The sequence below is a fragment of the Gracilinanus agilis genome, chromosome 5 (genome assembly GCF_016433145.1).
Source record: "Gracilinanus agilis isolate LMUSP501 chromosome 5, AgileGrace, whole genome shotgun sequence".
Lineage (NCBI taxonomy): Eukaryota > Metazoa > Chordata > Mammalia > Didelphimorphia > Didelphidae > Gracilinanus > Gracilinanus agilis.
The window spans coordinates 599,913-619,078 of NC_058134.1; the positions used below are offsets into that span (position 1 = coordinate 599,913).

A 19,166-nucleotide genomic window follows, 5' to 3' on the forward strand; every position below is an offset into this window, starting at 1 on the left:
CCCAAGGGTGGGGAGCCCTCTTCATTCTAGCTAGGACCTTTGGGTGCATCTGCCTTCCAGGAAACCCTTTGCAGGGGTGGGGAGGAGGCAGAAGGCGGCCCCAAAGCCTCTCCTCTTCTACCCCTTCACCCAGGACTTTAAGACCATGACTCAGTTTCTCTCATGGGGAGTTCTTCCCAGGACCTCTGTTCTGGGGGAAGGGCTGTCTGCCTCTCTGCCCCTGTGGGCCCCTCCCTGCCCTCCTCCCATCCTTCTCAGCTCCTCTTTGCAGGGTGGGCCTTCCCCATTACAATGGAAGCTTCTCTTTGCTGGTATTTGTATTCCAGCCCTTAGTAGTAAGCGCTTAATACGTCAGTGTTGGTTGATTGACTAGGCGTGAGGCTCCATCATTGAGCTTGCCCTAGAGAGAGAACCTGAGAGCTCTTGGAAGTCACATAGCTCACCCTCCTCATCTTCCAGAGAAAGGAGCTTCAGAAGCTCCAAGAAGAGCGGTGGCTCGGCCCCGGTCACTGCAGGGAGCTAGTTCCCAGCCGAGCGGGTACCTCCACTCTCCTCCCTTTCTGGTGGCTGGGTTGGGTCTTTGGAGAAGCTCTGAATTTGCCTGACCCCAGAGCTCACCATATCGTGGGACTTACCTCATGCCTCACCCACAGTTCACCAGGATTGCCTTTCCCGAGGCTGTCTCATGTCAGGATGAGGCCTGGCTAGGTCTAGAGTGCCCTTCCCTATTCTAGGCTCAGTCCCTCACCCAGAGAACCCGGAACCCCCCAAACCTGTGTCAGACTCAACACTTGAAGAGTCATAATATGATGAGAAAGAAGTTTTATCATGAAGGACTGGGGTGGGGGTGGGGGGCAGCTGGGTGGCTCAGTGACTCCATGGACTGAGAGCCTGGCTTAGAGACGCAGGTTCAAATCTAGCCTCAGACTCTTCCTGGCTGGGTGACCCTGGGCAAGTCACTTCACCCCTATTGCCTAGCCCTGACTGCTCTTCTGCCTCGGAACCAATGCACAGTATTGATTCTAGAACAGAAGGGAAGGAGTTAAAAAACCCCGCCAGGGTCACTCAGCCCCTTTGGTTCCTAGCCCTGAATACAGCTGGGGAGGGAGGAGGGCCACGTGGCCCAGGGGAAGGGGAGGATGCCCATAGGAAGAGCGAGGAACTCTGCGGGACCAGGGCTGAGAAGGCAGACATCTTGCCTGCTTTTGACTTCGTGGCTCCTCTTAGCTAGGCGCCCGTCAAGGCAGCTATTGGACCTTCCGTCCCCGCATCTGGCTGGCGCCACTGTGGGCCGAGCAGCTCGTCACCTAAAGCCCCCGCCTGGGCTTTACAGCTCCTGTTTGAAGTGCTTTCAAGCCAGCCCTTGGCCAGTGGGGGACACGATGGCGCTGCGGCTCGGGCTCTGCTCCCCAAGGAGACGCCGGGCACAGGTTGTCTGCGCTTGTTTTTATTTCCCGGCGGGGGTTCTGGCCCTGGGAGACGGGTTCAGAGGTCGCAGTACAGTGCTTTGTGGAACACGGTCCCCACCAGCATTTTTTGATTATACACGGCGGCGACCGTGCTCCCCTGGAGGACGGAGCCGTTGTTGGCGTAGACCACGGTCACGGCGGGCTGCTGGGACAGGATGTTCTGGATGCGGAGCACCTAGCAAGAAAGCGAACTGGATTTGTGATCATTTTTCACAAGGGCCCCTCCCGGACCCCAAAACCGGGTGCGACTAGTCAGGGACTTCCTCCTCCTCCTCGGCGCTCTCGTGCCTCAGCCGGAGCCTCAGTTTCCTTTTCTTTTCTTGCATTCTGGATCACCTGCCTTGTTTTCACTGCCTTTCCTCTCTTGCCCGAGGCCTGGAAGGCTGGAGGGCTTGGGGAGGGGGTTTGCTAACGCCCCATGATGTGCCTGATGTTCATCTAGGATGACAGAAACCTGGGGGACCCGTTGCTGGCCACATATATGCGAAAAGGGGGAACCCTTGAGGCCCCGCGACCCTGCTTCCCTCACTAAAATGGCTTTTCTTGCTCCGATTCACTTGCCCGCCAAGCTGAGAAAGATCCTGGGAGGCTGGAAAGTCACCCTTCTGGATGAAGCTCCTTTCAAGGGCCTGTCTATGGTCTATTGAGCGGCCGTCAGAAATGAAGAAATCCCTGATCACGAGTCAGAGAGTTGTCTGGAGCCACAGACAGGGATTCAGTTGAAGACCCGGGGGGGGGGGGGGTGCTGAAGAAGGGTTGTGCCCAGAGACAAGGCCTTCGACAAATCACAAGCAAGGTTAAAGCTGCCATTTGTCCACGTAGGACTGGAGGGTGGACGCAGGAAGTGACGCAAAGAACTGTCTTTTAAATATGATGGTAACTTCCTGTGAGGGGGATTGAGCCTTTTGAACTTGCCTTGGAGGAGCTTAAGTGTGACCTCAGACAGCTTCTTTTGGATTGTCACGTGAGTGAGTGGAAGGCCAACTCCCTTTCCTTGGCTTTTCTGGAGGCACCATCCTCTGGAGAGGCCCCTCGTCTTGGAGGAGGCCTTGTGGCTAGAAGCCTTGTTTAATGGGTCCCCCCTTTGTTGGGCCTGATACCTGGCCTCCCTCTCATTTTCCTTGCTCTCACTCTTCCTCTATGGAAATAAACTACCATAAAAGTCATTCTGTCTTGAGTCTTTCATTTGGAATCAAGTAACCAATTCCTGGAGACCAAAACCCTTAAACGTTCAGTCCAACCATAACTTTCCCCCTTAACAATAGCTGGGCACGACTCCTTTGGGTTTGTCCTCAAGTCCTCTCCCCGTGTGCGTCTCTCCAAACACGTACCTCAGCAAGCCCAGCATCCCAATAGCCAGAATTCTAGGGGAAACGTTCTGGTCTGGGGCTCCCCCAAACCTTTACATCTCAATAGCTTAACACTGAGCCGTGGCTTCTGGGAGGTGGGCCCCGAACTTGCTGAGCCGTTCCAATGGCATGAAATGGCATTGCTAGTCTATGGCTGACCAGGAAGCAGTCCCCACTGGTGGGGGCTCGCGCATATGGTTTCGTGGGATTTTGTCATGAATGTGAACCCACGGAGTCCGTGGAGCTGGGGAGTTTGGCGACAGGCAGCCCTTGATCTCGCCCTCACCTCCAAGTGTTCTAGTTCATTCATGTACCTGCCATTTCTCTACCAAGCCTCCATCTTTAGTCATTCCATCTTTCCAATGCCTTCCAAGCCTTTCTCTGCTCTTTGTCCTCCCCATCCCCCCTTTCCCCTCCATGCTTTCCCAGGCTATCATGGCTGTCCTGGCTACACTGACCTGGGCTCCCCCTCTCTCATTCCCTTGGTGAAACATTCGCATCTACAGTCTGTCCTCATTCCACATCCAATACGCCCTTGTCCCACTGCCCATCCCACCTCACCACACCCCAACCTTGGGTTCTTCTCATTACCTCCCTCCTTCTCTCTTATTCATGCTGCTTCCTGGAGCTGGGGGAATCCCAAAGCCCAGGGGCCCAAGACCACTCCAGGACGATGCTGGCTACTCTCAGCTGGCCCTTCTCCCCACTCTCTCGGCTGAGGACCTCCCCGCCTCCTTCTTCATCGAAAGCTCAGAGACCCTTCATGGGCAGCTCCCTCTTTCCCCTTCTCCACTCACATCACTCGTCCACCTTCTTCCCCCTGACCTGTGATGAAGAAGTAGCTCTTCCTTTGGCCAAGGCCAGCCTCTATGGGAGGCAGCACCTCTGGCCTCTCTTCCGGCAGATTGCCCCATCTACTCTCCCCACTCTTATCATTTACCTTCAACCTCTTCCTTCTGAGCATATCTCCTCTGTTCCTTCTTGTTTTGAACCCTTATGCCTTAGAAGCAATACTGTGTATGGGTTCCAAAGCAAAAGAGCAGTAAGTTCTAGGCAATGGGGATTCAGTGACTTGCCCAGGGTCACCCAGCTAGGAAGTGAATGAGGCCAGATTGGAACCCAGGCCACCCGGTTGCCTTCATCTCTTTGATTCCTCTCATCTGATGCTACAGACCCCACTAGTTTTCATCTATTTCAACCGTCTGGCTAAACTGTGAGAAAGCCTTCTATGGTAGGCGCCTCTCCTTCCCCTCCTTTCACCTACTGTTAAAGCCCTACAATGTGGTAAAGTTCCCACTCCAGACCCCAACAGTGCCTGAATCCCCAAACTGACTGGCCTTCTGGTGGCCTCTCTGCAGCCTTGGCCCCAGGTTCACCCCCCTCCTCCTCCAGTCTCTCTAGGTCTTTGGGGCAGCCCTCTCTCTCCTGGTTCTCAGTCTCCAGGCCATGCCTGCTCCCCACAGTTGCCCCACAGGGGCTCTCCTTTCTTCTCTCTCTCCATCCTTGCTCTCTGGAATCTCATCAGTTCTTGGAACAGCAGATTTTCCTCAAGTCTTGAAGCCTGTGATAATGAGATTTAACCTACCTTGCCCATTCTTAAATCTAATCACCAAAAGTGTAAACAACTCCACTTAATTCACAAGTTGGGAGGTCTGTGACCCAAAATGGGTGCAAAAATGGGTGACAAATCAGAATTAACTGATTCTCTAGGAAGTCCTAAGAAAAGTGTCTATTGTGATTGGACACGTAAAGTAAGAGGAAGACCCAGGAAGTGATGAAAGAAATGGCCTGGATAAATTAAGAGAACTTCCAGGGCTCGGCCCTTTTAACTCTTCCTGTTCGTGGCTTGGACTTGGAGGAGCTCTGGCTGGGACCTTGGACTTGGTGAGACATGATTGGGGATGTAGACTCGAAACTACCACACCAATGCAACTACCAACAATTTGGAAATAGGTCTTGATCAATGACACATGCTAAAACCAGTGGAAATGTGCATCAGACATGGGTAGAGGGAGAGCGGGGGGGGGGGGGTTGTGTGAAGGGGAAAGTAGGAGCATGAATCATGTAACCATGTTAAAAATGAATATTAATAAATGTTTTAAAAAAAAGTGTGAAGTACTTAAAGGGACCACACCCTTACTTGTAAATTCTGACACCTAGATCTTAACCCCTGGGGGGGGGGGGAAGGGGGAACCTAACCAGTAGCGCCATCTACTGACAAAAACTAGAATTACAAGCAATTGAATAATTAAATTTAAACATGATAAGAAAACCATTCAAAATGATTTTTGATAGCATTTCCCAAGCTGGAACAACATTGTTCCTTTGGTATTTAAATTGGCTCATAATCCCAGAGAATATATCACAGTGGATATACTTAACACTGCTCCTGAGTATGCTTATGATAGCAGGATATGTGGCCATCCATCTATCTCTCTTTAAGAGAAGATTGACAAATAGTCTGAATAATCTGCGACACATCCAATATGGGGTTTGTCCACACTATGCTCAGTGCCAGTATGGGGCTCCCCAGAGGTGTGACCAAAGCAAATCTAGATGGATGATACTGCGGAGAAGAAGGAAATTTATTGATTCTGGAGCTGACCTTGTAAGCCTTTTCAGACTCCATTGTTTTATTAATGATTAATTTTTAGTTTTGTTTCCCCTCCATAATAGTGAATAAGTCTTTGTAATATGGATATTGGAAATGGAGAAAAAGGACTCTGGAACACAGTGCCAATCCTGTCACATATATTGCATTTACTGATTGTTTTAAGATTTAATTTTGTTTATTAATTGTCACAAATATGATGGATGGACTCCATCAAACTGGTTAAACCTGTATTAACAACCTTTAGAGAATTTAATGAGCTTAAATATCTCAATTGAGTTTAAGGAGCTTTCAGAAATTATTTTCAGATATTTAGTAGCATCCACTACCTCTGATCACTTGCCTGCCTCTGAGTTCCTTGTAACAAGAGGTAAGGGTTCATTTAGTAGCTGAAGTGATTTTTATATATTCCTCACCTCCACATTTGTGAAAATGTAATGGATGAGATATAGAATAGTCTCATACTAGAGGAGCTGGGAAGATGTTCCTAGGGCGTGGTACCCCTGGATGGCTCCCAAGAGGGAGCATCTCGCAAGAAGCCTAAATATCTTTCTGCATATTTTTTTTAACTTTTCAGCTTATTTTACTCTACTTCTCTACCAGAATGATCTAAATTCCTGATGACATTTTAGACCCCAAAAAGGGTTTTCATCAATAGTATAGTACAGAGGTTTGTTTGTTTGTTTTTTCCTGAGTTCCTCTGCCACATTTTGGAATGATGGCAGTAATAGACTTTGATAAAAACATCTCAGCCAAGATTGAAAGATTTGCTATGACTGTAGAACTTGTGACAAGTATTCATGAGTTCATAGATTTTTTTAAATGTCACGTCATATGCATTGGAGATAATAGTCCATAGACAAGTGGATACTATTTTAGGAAACACCCTGTATTTTTTCATGAATTTTTATTATTGATTTTTCCTTTTATTTTTTCTAATAGAATATTTGATTTTTCCTTTTTATTTCTTATGCTTAAAATACATATAATCAATATTAATTTTTTGATTCTGCAGTGATGTAAGTTATCTGTTCTAATATTAATTCATACCTATAGCTTTAGACTATGGAAACCTGCCATTTATTGATAAATGTTTTGAGTGATTAATGTTTGTGCCTGATTCCGGGAGAAGGGAACAAAAGAGCCATTATATAGTGCCAAGCAGCACAAGTTTAAGAAGACCAACCCATCCTGATGGGAATGAGAATGAGAATCTGCACAGTGCCTAAGAGCACAAAGGTCAAAAAAGGACCATACCAATCCAGGTAGCATTCCACACCAATACTAAAGGACTTGAACCTAGTGTGAGAATTGAAGTTGTGATGCTTGACATATGTTAAGATGTAGGATGCTTTGTATCACACTGACAGTCAAGTACCAAAGGTTGGCCATCATCCTGGTTTGCCCTATCCCTGAGAATGAAGGTAAATCAGACCAGAGAATGACACTTCCCTTGCATGCAAAAATCTAGTCCTTTTTTCCCTCTTAGAGTATGGCAACTTCCTGTAGTCCTGGCTGCAAATGAGTAAGTGCAATATTACTGCATTTTGTCCAGATTTATGGGACAGAATTTACTTTAATTGGACCCTAATACAAGGGCCTGTTATGAATTTATTCTTGTTTACTTAAAAATTCTTATATACATAGATTTTTGATATTTTGATTCTTATTTTGAATTTTTTATTTCTACCAAAGTTTAATTTTTCTTCTATTTGTTTTTCTTTTTATGTTTTTGGTTTTTCTTTTGATAATTGACTCATACACTCCAGCAACGATGTATTCTGAGTTGACCTGGGTGTTGGGAAACACCCTCTTCAGAGGGGATTGTATTTTCATAAAAATCCAAAATTTAAAATTTTGTTCAAGAAATTTTTCAGAAAAAGAAGCCTACTAATGCTTTGAAACCAGAAAATGGACTATTTGGGGAAAGATGCCTGTAGAAACCTACACTGAATCAAGATGATCCAGAAAAGATGCCTGCATAAACCTACACTAAATCAAGATGATCCAGAATGAACTTTAGGATGCAACTGATTGAACTTAAGGGGATTGAACAATTATTTTGAATTGTAAACTCTTATGCCAAAGGGGATTGCCCCCTATTTGTTTTTTGTCTATGCATCTAGCAAAACATTGCTTTTGCGCTCTCTCTCTCTCTCTCTCTCTCTCTCTCTCTCTCTCTCTCTCTCTCTCTCTCTCTCTTCTATTTCCATCTTATCTCTAACTATTGTAGTTAGAAGATTTTTAGGGGTACAAGATGATTACATCAAATGATCAATTGGGGAGACGAGTCTCCCAAATAACCATAGAGGGGGATTGTGATAATGAGATTAAATCTACCTTGCCCATTCTTAAATCTAATCACCAAAAGTGTAAACAACTCCTCTTAACTCACAAGTTAGGAGGTCTGTGACCCACATGTGCAAAAATGGGTGAAGAATCATAATTGACTGATTGCCCCCTAGTGTAAGAGGGAAAAAGGGGTTTTGATTGGATATATTAATATTTAAAGGTATAGTCTCCAAGGAACTGAATAAATACCAATTCTTAAAATAATTTTAGTAATTTATTTAGGAGAGAGTGGAAGTAGAGAGATGAGAAGAGGGAAGAGTAAGAGATCTAACTTAATGAACTAGATTTGTATTCAAGGCTGGGCTTTACTCCAGCAGGGCTCCAGAGGCCCAGCCAGAGAGCCTAAAAGTCAATTAAGAATTCCCCAATTGAAAAATGGGCAAGAGACATGAATAGGAAATTCTCAGGTAAAGAAATCAAAAGTATCAATAAGCACATGAGAAAGTGTTCTAAATCTCTAATAATTAGTGAAATGCAAATCAAAACAGCTCTGAGGTGCCACCTCACACCTAGCAGATTGGCTAAAATGAAAGAAGGGGAGAGTAATGAATGTTGGAGGGGATGTGGCAAAATTGGGACATTAATGCATTGCTGGTGGAGTTGTGAAATGATCCAACCATTCTGGCTGGCAATTTGGAATCATGCTCAAAGGGCTATAAAAGAATGCCTGCTCTTTGATCCAGCCATACCATTGTTGGGTTTGTACCCCAAAGAGATCATTGATAAACAGACTTGTACAAAAATATTTATAGCTGCACTTTTTGTGGTGGCAAAAAACTGGAAAATGAGGAGCTGCCCTTCAATTGGGGAATGGCTGAACAAATTGTGGTATCTGCTGGTGATGGAATACTATTGTGCTAAAAGGAATAATAAACTGGAGGAGTTCCATGTGAACTGGAAAGACCTCCAGAAATTGATGCAGAGTGAAAGGAGCAGAACCGGGAGAACATTGTACACAGAGACTGATATACTGTGGTAAAATTTGAATACAATGGACTTCTGTACCAGCAGCAGTGCAATGACACAAGACAGCTCTGAGGGATTTATGGTAAAGAACGTTACCCACATTCAGAGGAAGGACTGCAGGAGAGGAAACATATAAGAAAAACAACTGCTTGAACGCATGGGTTGGGGTGGACATGATTGGGGATGTAGACTTGAAATGACCACACCAATGCAACTAACAACAATATGGAAATGGGCCCTGAACAAGGACACATGTTACAACCAATGGAAATGTGCGTCAGCCATGGGTGAGGGGAGAGCAGGGAGGTGAAGGGGAAAGTAGGGGTATGAGGCATGTAATCAGGTTAAAAATGAATATTAATAAATGTATAAAAATAAAAAAAAATTAAAAATCAATTAAGAAGGGTTTAGCCACTAGGGCTTCTGCCAATAAAGGGAGCCTCCCAGAGGCTAGTACCTCCAGGGAAGTTAAGGTAGTCAGTCAGCCTTTTTCACTCACCACATGTAGTGCTAAGGAAAAGATTTAAGAACAGTCTCACCAAGGTCTCAGGGTCCCAAGTCCAGTGCCCCTCCAGGTCCAAGACACGAACAAGAAGAGTGAAGCTGAACTCACTGAACTCTCTTTTAAAGGGGCTTCTTTTGCATCACTTCCTGTGCCTTCCTCCTAGTTAATAGACGCTTTTCTTAGGACTGCCCAGGAGGCGGTCAGTAAATTCTGACTCATCACCCATTTTTGCACACGTGGGTCACAGACCTCCCAACTTGTGAGTTAAGTGGAGATGTTTTCACCTTTGGTGATTAAATCTAAAGATGGGTAGGGCAGATTTAATCTCATTATCTCACTGGGCAGTCCAAAGAAAAGTGTCTACTGTGATTGGACACGTAAACTAAGAGGAAGACTCAGGAAGTGATGAAAGAAATGGCCTGGATAAATTAAGAGAACTTCCAGGGCTTGGCCCTTTTACCTCTTCTTGTTCGTGGCTTGGACTTGGAGGAGCTCTGGCTGGGACCTTGGACTTGGTGAGACTGTTCTTAAATCTCTTTCTTAGACATAGTCTAGTTCTTTAAACTAGATCTCTTACTCTACCCTTTTCTCATCTCTCTACTTCCACTCTCTCCTATATTTGATAAATACATTACTAGAATCATTTTAGGAATTGGTATTTATTTAGTTCCTTGGCGACCACACCTTTAAATATTCATATATCCAATCAAAAAGCCCCCTTTCCCTCTTACAAGCCTCAGTTATAGCCAGTGCCAGCCTTTCTGGTCCTTGTGCCAGACCCCTCTCATTTCTGGTCATGCCTCTTCCCGTGAGCACAAGGAAGCCATACCTCTGATCCAGGGGGATCCGCAGGGTCATACGCCACCAGTTTCATGCCATTGGGGTGACATCCTGCCCAAATGTCGCCCGTGGCAGGGTCAACCGATAAGTTATCAACTAAGGTGCCCAAGTTGAGAACCTTTGAAATGAAAGGGGGTTTGTTGTGAGGACCCTTCCTGTGCCCCACCCCTGCACACCTCTTTGGTCTCCCAGGAGGAGGTGAGGATGCCAGTGACGGTGATCCCCACTGCCCTGGGGAGGCTGGCATCTCTCCTCCTCCTAGCCCTTTCCTGAGGTGGAGTCCAGAAAAGCCCCATTCTGTTGCCTGCCCCAGGAGCCACCCTCAGGTCGTTACCTTCTTTGGAGTTAGGTGCCAATTGTCATGTCTTTCCATGACATGAATGCTGTGAGAAGTCACCGCCGCCACATAGACATACCTTCAAAAGAAAGGAGCTATTTGCCTCCGGAGCTGTCGATGGACCCCACCTTCCTGCCCTTCACACTCTGGATCTTGAGAAGGTACAAACACCTGATAAACTGACATACCTGATAAACTGCAGAGGGTAAGAGGGCACTGGGTGGTGACAGGCCATTAGGAAGACCTGAGCTCAAATCTAGCTGCAGACACATATTAGCCATATGGCCCTGGGCAAGCCACTTCATCACTGATTTGCCTCAGTCTTCTCAACTATTAAGTAGGGATAACAGGAACTCCCTCTCAAAGAGCTTGTATTTGTAGAGCACTCTCTAAAGGCAAGCTCTCGGGAGAAGAAGAGCCCCAGGGAGGGAGCTAAGCCAAGAACTTCCCCTTCTCTCTCGGGGGCCATAGAGGGCTCTTTTCTCAAGGCTACCCGTACCCCGGCTACATCCCATTTCCCCCACATCGTGCACCACAGAGAACAGCCACTAAATGATTTGAAATGTCTTTGACCAAGAGCCAAGAGGCACAGGGTGGACCTGGGGTCCCAGGGGGGCTGGGCTCAAGCTGTGCCCTCCCGGTCTGCGGGTGAGGGTTGGAGGAGAAAATCTGAATTCCAGGTCTGGATCCCTGCTCTGCACAAACATGGCTTCTTGGGGGTGCATTGTGGAAGAACAGCATCATTTCTTTGGGTCTCTCCTTCTGCCCTCCCAAGAGTAGATTCTCCCATTCCCCCGAGTCTTCTCTTCTCCAGGTCACCTGTCCACCCTCCCTCCGACTGGCCCTACAGGTCGGCCTCTTCCGCCCCTCCAGTTTCACCTCCTGGCCTCAGCCGTCTCTCCTTCGCTGGGCAGCGACACATTGCAGGGTCTCTAGCATGGCCTTCGAGGCACACTGCTCAGCCTGTGACAGGTTTTTAAGTGAGGAAACCCCCACAGGCTCAGCACTGGACTCACCCCAGGCCTCTTGCCACACCCAAAACGTCTGCCACTGAGGCTCATGGAAACCCTCCAAGGGGCGAAGGGGGGGGGCATACTTCCTGTCTGGGGAAACCGTGATGCCATTGGCAAAGCGAAGCCCGCTGGCCACTTCCTTGACTTCGTCTGGACTGTAATAAATCACATTTGTCCACTGTAGATCCAAGAAGAGCTCCAACTGGGTCAAGAAGTGATTGGTGAAGTAGTGGTCATTGGTGGCATAGAACTGTTCCCGTCCCAGAACCACGACGTCGTTGACACTGCAGCGGGGAGCCGGGAGGAAGGCAGAGAAGGAGAGAAATTCAGCAGAGAAAATGCAGCACGGCTCGACCACCGGCCCATCGTCCCAGACCTCAGGAAGTCGGGCAACGATGAAGACCACGCTTTTCAGGAGGGCGAAGCTCCCCAGCCCTCCCTCCAGACATAGGTGAATCAGGACCTTCGGGAAGATAGGGGAGCCACTAAGGTGCCAGGACACGAGCTCCAGTCACTGCTGCCTCCCCCTCCTCTCACTCCTCCCCCAGTGGGAAGAACCCGAAGAGCACCCAGGAAAAGAGAAGCGCACACTGAATGATCCCCAAAGAAAGGGAAGAGACTGGAGGTGGCCAAGCACAACCTCCCCCTTCAACAGGAAGGGTCCGCCCGCCGGGGGGTGCAAGAGAGCCCAGCACTTGGGGGGCAGGCGCCGAGTCGGCTTTCTTCACTAGTCTTGGTGGGGAAAAGAGGTGGCGAGAAAAACCAGGAACAGCATCCCCTCGGCCAAGCAGAGGAGAGCCGCCGAGCTGTCATGAAGAGCCGAGTGGGGACGAGGCGGCATCTGTCCTCCAGCAGCTCCTGCTCTGGGGGCAAAACAAGATCCACTGGACACCACTCACAGAGTCCTGGGAAAAGCCTCCTGCACGAAGTGGGCCGTGTGGAAGCCAGGGGTGCGGGAAAGTGGAAGTGAGGAGGGGGAGCGCCCATCTTTGACCGGCCTGGCAGAGGAGCTCGGGAAGCCCACGGGCCGGTCCCCGTGCCTGCCCTTTGAAAGGCGCGTCCATCACTGACAAGCCTCGGCTCCTCTGCCTCTGCCTCTGCCTCTGCCCCCATCTACGTGCACACGCGGATCTACGCTCACACGTATCTGAACACGGAGAGGTCACGTTAAGCCCTGAAAAGAGGCCAGAGGAAACCTGCAGGGATCAGTCCCCTTGGCTGGCTGGCTGGCTGAAGCACAAGATCAAAGCTTGCCAGGGAGTCCACTGGAGGCACCCTGGGGTGGCCCCCGAGGAACTGGAGCTCCAAGGAGAAGGGAGGATGCCCTCGGCCTTGAGGGAGGCCAAGTGGCATTTTGGAAAGTCACAGCCCTGAGGTGGAGCTTTTAATGTGAAAGGAGCATCTGTTGCCAGGGCAGTGGTGCCGCCCTGCCCCCACCACGAGGCTCGCCTCCCACCCCCAGGAAGGCTCATCACAGCAGAGCAGCCTAGGGGAGGTGAGGACCCTTGGATAATCCCGAAGAGCCAGGCTGGGGCACTTGCTTTCCGTCTCCTCCCCTCGCTGGGCCCTCTCCCCGGCCAGAACGGAAGCTCCTCGAGGGCAGGACCTGCTTTGCCGCCCTTGGGGTGCCCGCCTTTCGGTCAGTACAGGAGGTGCTCATTGGCAGGCGGGCGTCAAACTCTGTTAAGTTTCGGAGGAGGAGCTGGCGATCTGGGGCTGCCCCGCTGGATCGGGCTGGCCGAGAGCCCACGAACGCAGCAACACCCACGAAGCCGAGCCCAAGCGGGAGCCCCGTGGCCGGCCGAGGGAGAGGAGGGACCTTCCCGTACCTGGAAAGCAGCTCGTGGGTGATGGTTTTCAGGTGGAGCAGAGCGTCTCCTCGGAACTCGAAGATCTCCACCGTGGACGTCCCTCGGGGGTGATTGACCACGTACAAGTACACGGCGTCGTGGCGGTCTGAGGAGGAAAGAGGGGAGGCCTCAGGAGCCGCCGCCCGCTCCGCTCGTCTCTTCCCGGAGCAGAGAAGCAGCCCATCCGCAGCTCCGCGACGGAGCCCGGCAGCTTCCACGGGCCCAGAACGACGAGGCCCGAGGCCGCCCGTCCCCCCCTCTGTCTCCCTCTACCTCACTTCCTGCCTCTCTCCGGAGAGCCTGCTGGGCCCCCCTGGGAACCCCTCGGGGTCAGCATGGCTCCCGGGTCCTTCCCGGCCCTCAGGCCCAAGGCCTGACGCTGAACAGAGGAGAGGCTTTCTCTTTGTCCGTTGGAGTCCGTAGGCAGCGAGCAGCCGCCCTGCTGTGCTCCCCAAGACGTCGGGATGAACGAGACGCCTCCAACTTCCAAGCCTGAGCCCCAGAGGCCGGAGGGGGCCGAGGAGGGCCAAGCAGCCAGCCAGCGTCCAGGGGCTGCTATTGGGAGCGCCTCGGTGCCACCTGAAGCAGGGCTGGGGGGCAGCATTCCGAGGCACCGAGTCTGGCTGGGAATCCGGGGGGGGAGGGGGGCTTCCAGTGGGCATCGCCGAGAGCATCTCCTACCCATGAGGAATCCCCACTCTAATGAACCTGGCAAGGGAGGACCCCCCGCTTCTGCCGGAGGCCCTCCAAGGAAGAGAAGCCACCCAGACACTCACCATCGAGCCTCAAGCGCTTTTCCTGCAACTTCCTTCCGGCCAACAAAGCTCCTGGTCCTACCGGCTGAGGCCAGGCGGAACAAGGCCGAGCCCCCTTCCCTTTGCCAGGCTTTCGAAGATGCACTTGAATACAGCCAACGTGTTCCCCTCCCTGCCTCCCACCCCCCAGTTCCTCCGACCAGAGCTCCTGACAGCACAGCCTCGGGACCCTTCACCAGCCTGACTGCCTTCCTCTGGTCACTGTCCAGCTCACCATTGTGCTTCCTCCTCTGGGCTGCCCACCACTGAATACGAGTGATTGCGGATGATGTCTGACCAGTGCAGGGGTGGGGGAGTGCTCCCTCCCTATTCCTGTAAGCTGTGCTTCTTAGCTTAATGCAGTCCCCAAAGCATCCACTTTCGTGGTCGCCACATCCCACTGTTGAATCATAGTGGACTGATGGTCCACTATGCCCCTCAGATCTTTTTCAGTTGTGCCAAAGCTCAATTTTCTCATTCCACACTTGGGAAGTCGGGTTTTCAAAGGGCGAGACCTTCTATTTCTCCCTGTTTAGCTTCCAGTGATTCTATTTCACTCATGATTCTGGCCTATCAGTCAATAAAGATTTTATGAAGCACCTTCTGTGGGCTAGGCACGGGGCTGGGCACTGGGGACACAGGCACCAAGAAGGAAACAACTCCCCTGTCAAGGAGCTGCCATCCAAATGGGAATGACGGGAAGTTCCGAGAAGTTTGTAGGTGGCCCAAGCCCAGAAGATCGATTCCACTGCATACAAGGCGGGGTAGGAGAAGGAGGGCACTGAGTGAGCCAAGCCTCCCAACGCTCAGTCATCTCTCAGTGGAGTAAGTGGGCTGTTTTTCCTTTGGTTCCTGGATAAAACTGGTGCCAGATGGAGATCCCCTGGGCACTCCACTAGAGACCCTCTGCCAGGCTGCCATGCAACCCCAAGACTCCGCTGGATCCGAACGCCTGTCATTAAGCTATTTTCTGGCAAACGCCTTTATCTTTGCCACACCCGGAGCAAGAGGCATGTATCAAACGCTTTGATGAAATCAAGGGGAAGCCCCTAATCTTGCTGGGGAAAACCCTGCAGTTGGCCTAGCCTGGAATCACTGCCATCTTTCCTGGTCGTATGTCCCTGGGAGTGGAGTAATGGAGAGAGCTGGGGAAGTATGGGTGGGTCAGCACGGCCGCAGTCCCCTCTATACCTGGCAGGGATGAGAGAATGCTAGCTTCTTCTCTCCGAGCCTCAGTTTCCTCCTCTGTAAAATGGGTGTAAAGACACAATGGCCACCTCCCACGTCTGCTGCCCAGCTTGAGTGAGATGATACTGTAGACCTTGGCACTCATGCCAACCCTGAGCTGCTGGTCATTATGACCACTGGAAGAGCCCAGAGCGGAAAAGGTGTGTCTGCCAGTGGGAGTGTTCAGGAATCGTGTCAACGCAGGCCAAGGTGGGGAAGGCCGAGAGATTCTCGGAAGGGCTTGGCCAGGGTGGCAGAATTCGCCTCAATGGCTGTTCGTTGAGTTAATGTCCATGTGTGTCGCTGGGCCCTGTGCCCAGGCAGGAGATGAGGGCCGGCCCTGGCTGTGGGCTCGGCTTCTGTTCTCCCTGGAAGCTGCCCATACCTGCTAGGGATGAACCACATTGCGAGGTGGGGAGGGGACCAAGGGGGATGGGCAAAAACAGAGGAGTGGAGGCTTAGGCTCATCTCGAACACTCGCTTTCCCTCCTGGAGCCTCAGTTTCTGCCTCTGTGGAATGGGAATGAAAATCTCCCCTCGTCCTTTGCCTGCACCCCACTGTGGGAGAAGGAGACCTACGGGAGCCAGTGGGTGCAAATATTCTAGGAATGATCACCTATTAGATATGCAGGCAAGCTTGAGCACAAGCAGAGGCAATGCCTGAGCCTCTCCAGGCACTGTTCTTAAGCATGTTCAAGCTTCGCTAGTTTGTTATCCGTATCCTTATATCTTCCCAATCAGTGAAAACCTGTAGTGCCTCTTTTTTCAAAGAGAAAGCAAGAAAAAGCAAATCGCTGCCATTAAAAAGGGAGTCGAGTTCCCACTGGGCCGTGCCGTGCCCGCGACGTCTCCACCTGGGCAACGGGAGGTCCATCAGGAGGCCGCTGTGGGGCCTTTCCCATCCGAGGACCCTCAGGTAGAAGCGGTGCTCTCGCTTCTGCACTCCGCTCGGCCGACAAGCCTTCCTGGGTTTCTTCCAGGCCGTCCCTTCTAGCACAGCAGCACTCCGCCGCGTTTACTCAGTCATCACACACTTGGTGGGCGTCCCTTCAGTTTCCAGTTCTTTGCCGCCCCGCCAACAAAATGACACCCTCGAAATTCTAGCACATCCTTCCTTCGAGCTTGTCTAGTAGAGGACGAACCCCTCCCCCCATCATGGCGCTTTGTTGTCATGTGATCCATCAGCACCTACCACCGAGATGCGCAGGGATAGGCAGGCCCTCAGAGAAGGAAGTGGAAACCAACAAGACAGGAAACTGATCCCACGGGCACTGCACCCCCCCCCCCCCGGGTGGTGCCAGCAAATTAAGGAACTATGATTGGTTCCTGAGATGTGATGTGGGGGAGCGAGTGGGTGGAGAAAACTGCTTAGAAAGAGGAGACCAAGGCTCCGCTCGCGCTCTTCTGACTGGAGACTGGCCCCGAGGGAGCCCTGTTGGCGAGCTTCAGTCCTTCAAACAGCACGTAGGGCAGTAAGCTAGTCAACTCTCTACCTCTTTCCTGTCACTACTCTGACGTACCAGCAGCCTCATCCTTCGTTTTAACTATTACATCTTCCGTCCCAATTCCTCCCTTCTCTGCCAACTGCTAAAAGAAATGCATTTCTGTGCCCAGTTGTGTGTGGGCGTGGGCAGTCTTCGTCCTCCTGTGACCAGTTTGGATTGAAAGTGTCATTTAAGCGTTAGCTGCTCGCTCTCCCTGCCCCCCTCGTTTGTACCGATGTCTGCTTGCGTGTCCTGGGTACGAGACATTAATTTCCTTACTTTTCCTTTCCTGGCACTCCCCTAAGGTCCCACTCCTCTCGCTGGCGCCCTTTGCCAGGGGGCTAGAGATGGGCCTCACAGCCAGGCTGGATGGAGGGGCTACCAGTATCCTTCCCATTTTGAGGAAAACTGAGACTCGGGGAGATGAATGACTGGGCCAAGGCCACACCTGTGGTGGGCATCAGGGCAGGCTTTGACTGACCTTCCTTACTCCGAGACCGGCACCTCCGCCCCTACGCACTGTCTATTAAAGCAACTAAAAGAGAGCTAGAGAGCAAACGGGCACACTCTCCGTGAGCCACGACCGAGCGGCATGTCCACGTGCCACACGCCTCGCCACGGGCATGGCCACCTGTGTGGCCAGGCCCCCGGCAGAGCCCTCTCTGGACCTAGGGCTGTTCTGGCAGTCTCTCCCGAGGCTCTGGGGAAGGAGGCGAGGGCCTCCCGTGTCCTGGCCTCTCCCCTAAGGCGTGAGCTCCCTCGCAGGCAGTCTTTGAGCTAATCCCGCAAACTGGCTGAGGCCCAAGCGCTGGGCTCAAGGGCCCCGGGGCTCCCTGCCAGCGAGGGGCCCCTTGGGCCACCCATCGTGTGGATGACGGAGGGGGGAGAGGCTCGAGGCGGAGCCACCGGTTAGGAGGCTGGAGGCCGGGAGCTCAGGGTGTGTGCAGGGGGCACTCTGAGAGATGCTTAAGCAAGCAGGCGGCCAAGCTCGGCTGGGCCCAGAACAAGGCCTGAGACAAAACGGGACAGGAGGAGAGCCTGTGGTGCCGGGGGAGGAGGAAGAGGCGGCTCGCCTCGGGGCTGGCCAAGGAGGGAACAAATTCAAATCCAGCTGAGAGGAGGCTCGGGGACTCTCGGTCCAAGGCCAAAGACGCACCGACCCTTCCCCCCTTGGACCGAAGTGTCACAGCCCGGGGCTGGCCGGTGGGGCTGCCGCCCAGGGAAGGGCTGGGCCTCAGAGCCACGGTGGAGAGAGGTTGGAACGGCACAGAGCAGGCGGGTTCTCGGGACAAGGCCTGCGCAGACGCCCCCTCCTGCTGCCCTTCTGCCTTCGCTCTTTCTGGGGAGAGCGTTTGTCATGGGCGTGTTCTGGGGGGGCACTGAAGGACCCCCCCGGCCCCATTGTCCCCTCCCAGCCCTCCCCTTCCAGGGGCACCCAAAGGAGTCTTACCTTTGTCCACAAAGGCACTGATCCCGTGTGGGTTGAATGACTGGGCATCGAACCCCCCGTTCCTGATTGGCAGGGCCCGGGCCCTCGGCCGGTCCTCGTTCAGGTCCATCAGAAAGATTTCTCCAGGCTTATCCGGGGCAAAACTGGGCATTCCTGGGTATTTTAGGCCCTTCCAGAACCAGGGAAAAGTCAATTCGGGGAGGCGAGGGTCATATTCCAGCCTCCGCCTCCCGACCTGAGCTGCCGAGAGGCCTTCTAGGTGGCCAGAGACGCGGCTGCTGCGCCCCTCACCGGCCCCAGACCGGCCCCTGGTGTAATGTGAGCCTTAGCAGGGAGGGAATTAGCATCTGCTCTGGGCTAAGCGCTGTGCATTTCTGATCTCATCCTCCCAACAAGCCCCACAGGTAGGTGCTGTTATTGCTCCCATTTTACAGTTGAGGAAATCGAGGCAAAGAGACATTAAGCAACCTGTCCAGGTCACACTAGTAAGTGTCTGAGGTTGGATTTGAACTCAGGTCTTCCTATCTCCATGCCCAGAGCTTTATCCACTAAGCCTGAAGGAAACAGAGGCCTCCAAGGGGGCAATCGAAGGGCAGAGGAGGGCTGAGCGAGGTTTTGGTGCCTGTGGCTTCGGTGGCCCCTTTGCATGCCCACCCCCTGCCCCGGGCGCTTAAGGAGAGAGCAGTGACTCACGGTGCTGAGGAAGGCCAGCCCGCTCGGCAGGATGTCGATGTCCTCGGAGCCATTGTCTGTGGAGCAGAAGGGCAGGGTCAGGGCGCTGCGGCTTCTTTTTTATTTTACTTTTGGCCAATTCCAGGGAACAGCAAAGTGCCACTAAGTTTCTCCCTTATCTCCCTCCCTCCCTCGCCTCCCCCTTCTGGTGCCGGCAGGCCATTCGATCTGGGTTCGACATGGATCC

General features: G+C 51.9%; 1 protein-coding gene across 1 annotated transcript in view; it reads right to left on the minus strand.

The window, feature by feature from the left end:
• Positions 1-1,431: 1,431 nt before the first annotated feature.
• LOC123250414 (serum paraoxonase/lactonase 3-like) overlaps positions 1,432-19,166 on the minus strand; it is a 44,634-nt gene continuing 26,899 nt past the window's right edge. The window contains exons 3-9 of the mRNA XM_044679474.1: positions 18,941-18,996; positions 18,248-18,416; positions 13,272-13,398; positions 11,526-11,726; positions 10,427-10,508; positions 10,082-10,210; positions 1,432-1,644 (exon numbers count right to left, since the gene is read on the minus strand). Coding sequence (XP_044535409.1) covers positions 1,486-1,644; positions 10,082-10,210; positions 10,427-10,508; positions 11,526-11,726; positions 13,272-13,398; positions 18,248-18,416; positions 18,941-18,996 — 923 coding nt within the window. The 3' untranslated portion in view covers positions 1,432-1,485. The remainder of the gene's footprint in view (positions 1,645-10,081; positions 10,211-10,426; positions 10,509-11,525; positions 11,727-13,271; positions 13,399-18,247; positions 18,417-18,940; positions 18,997-19,166) is intronic.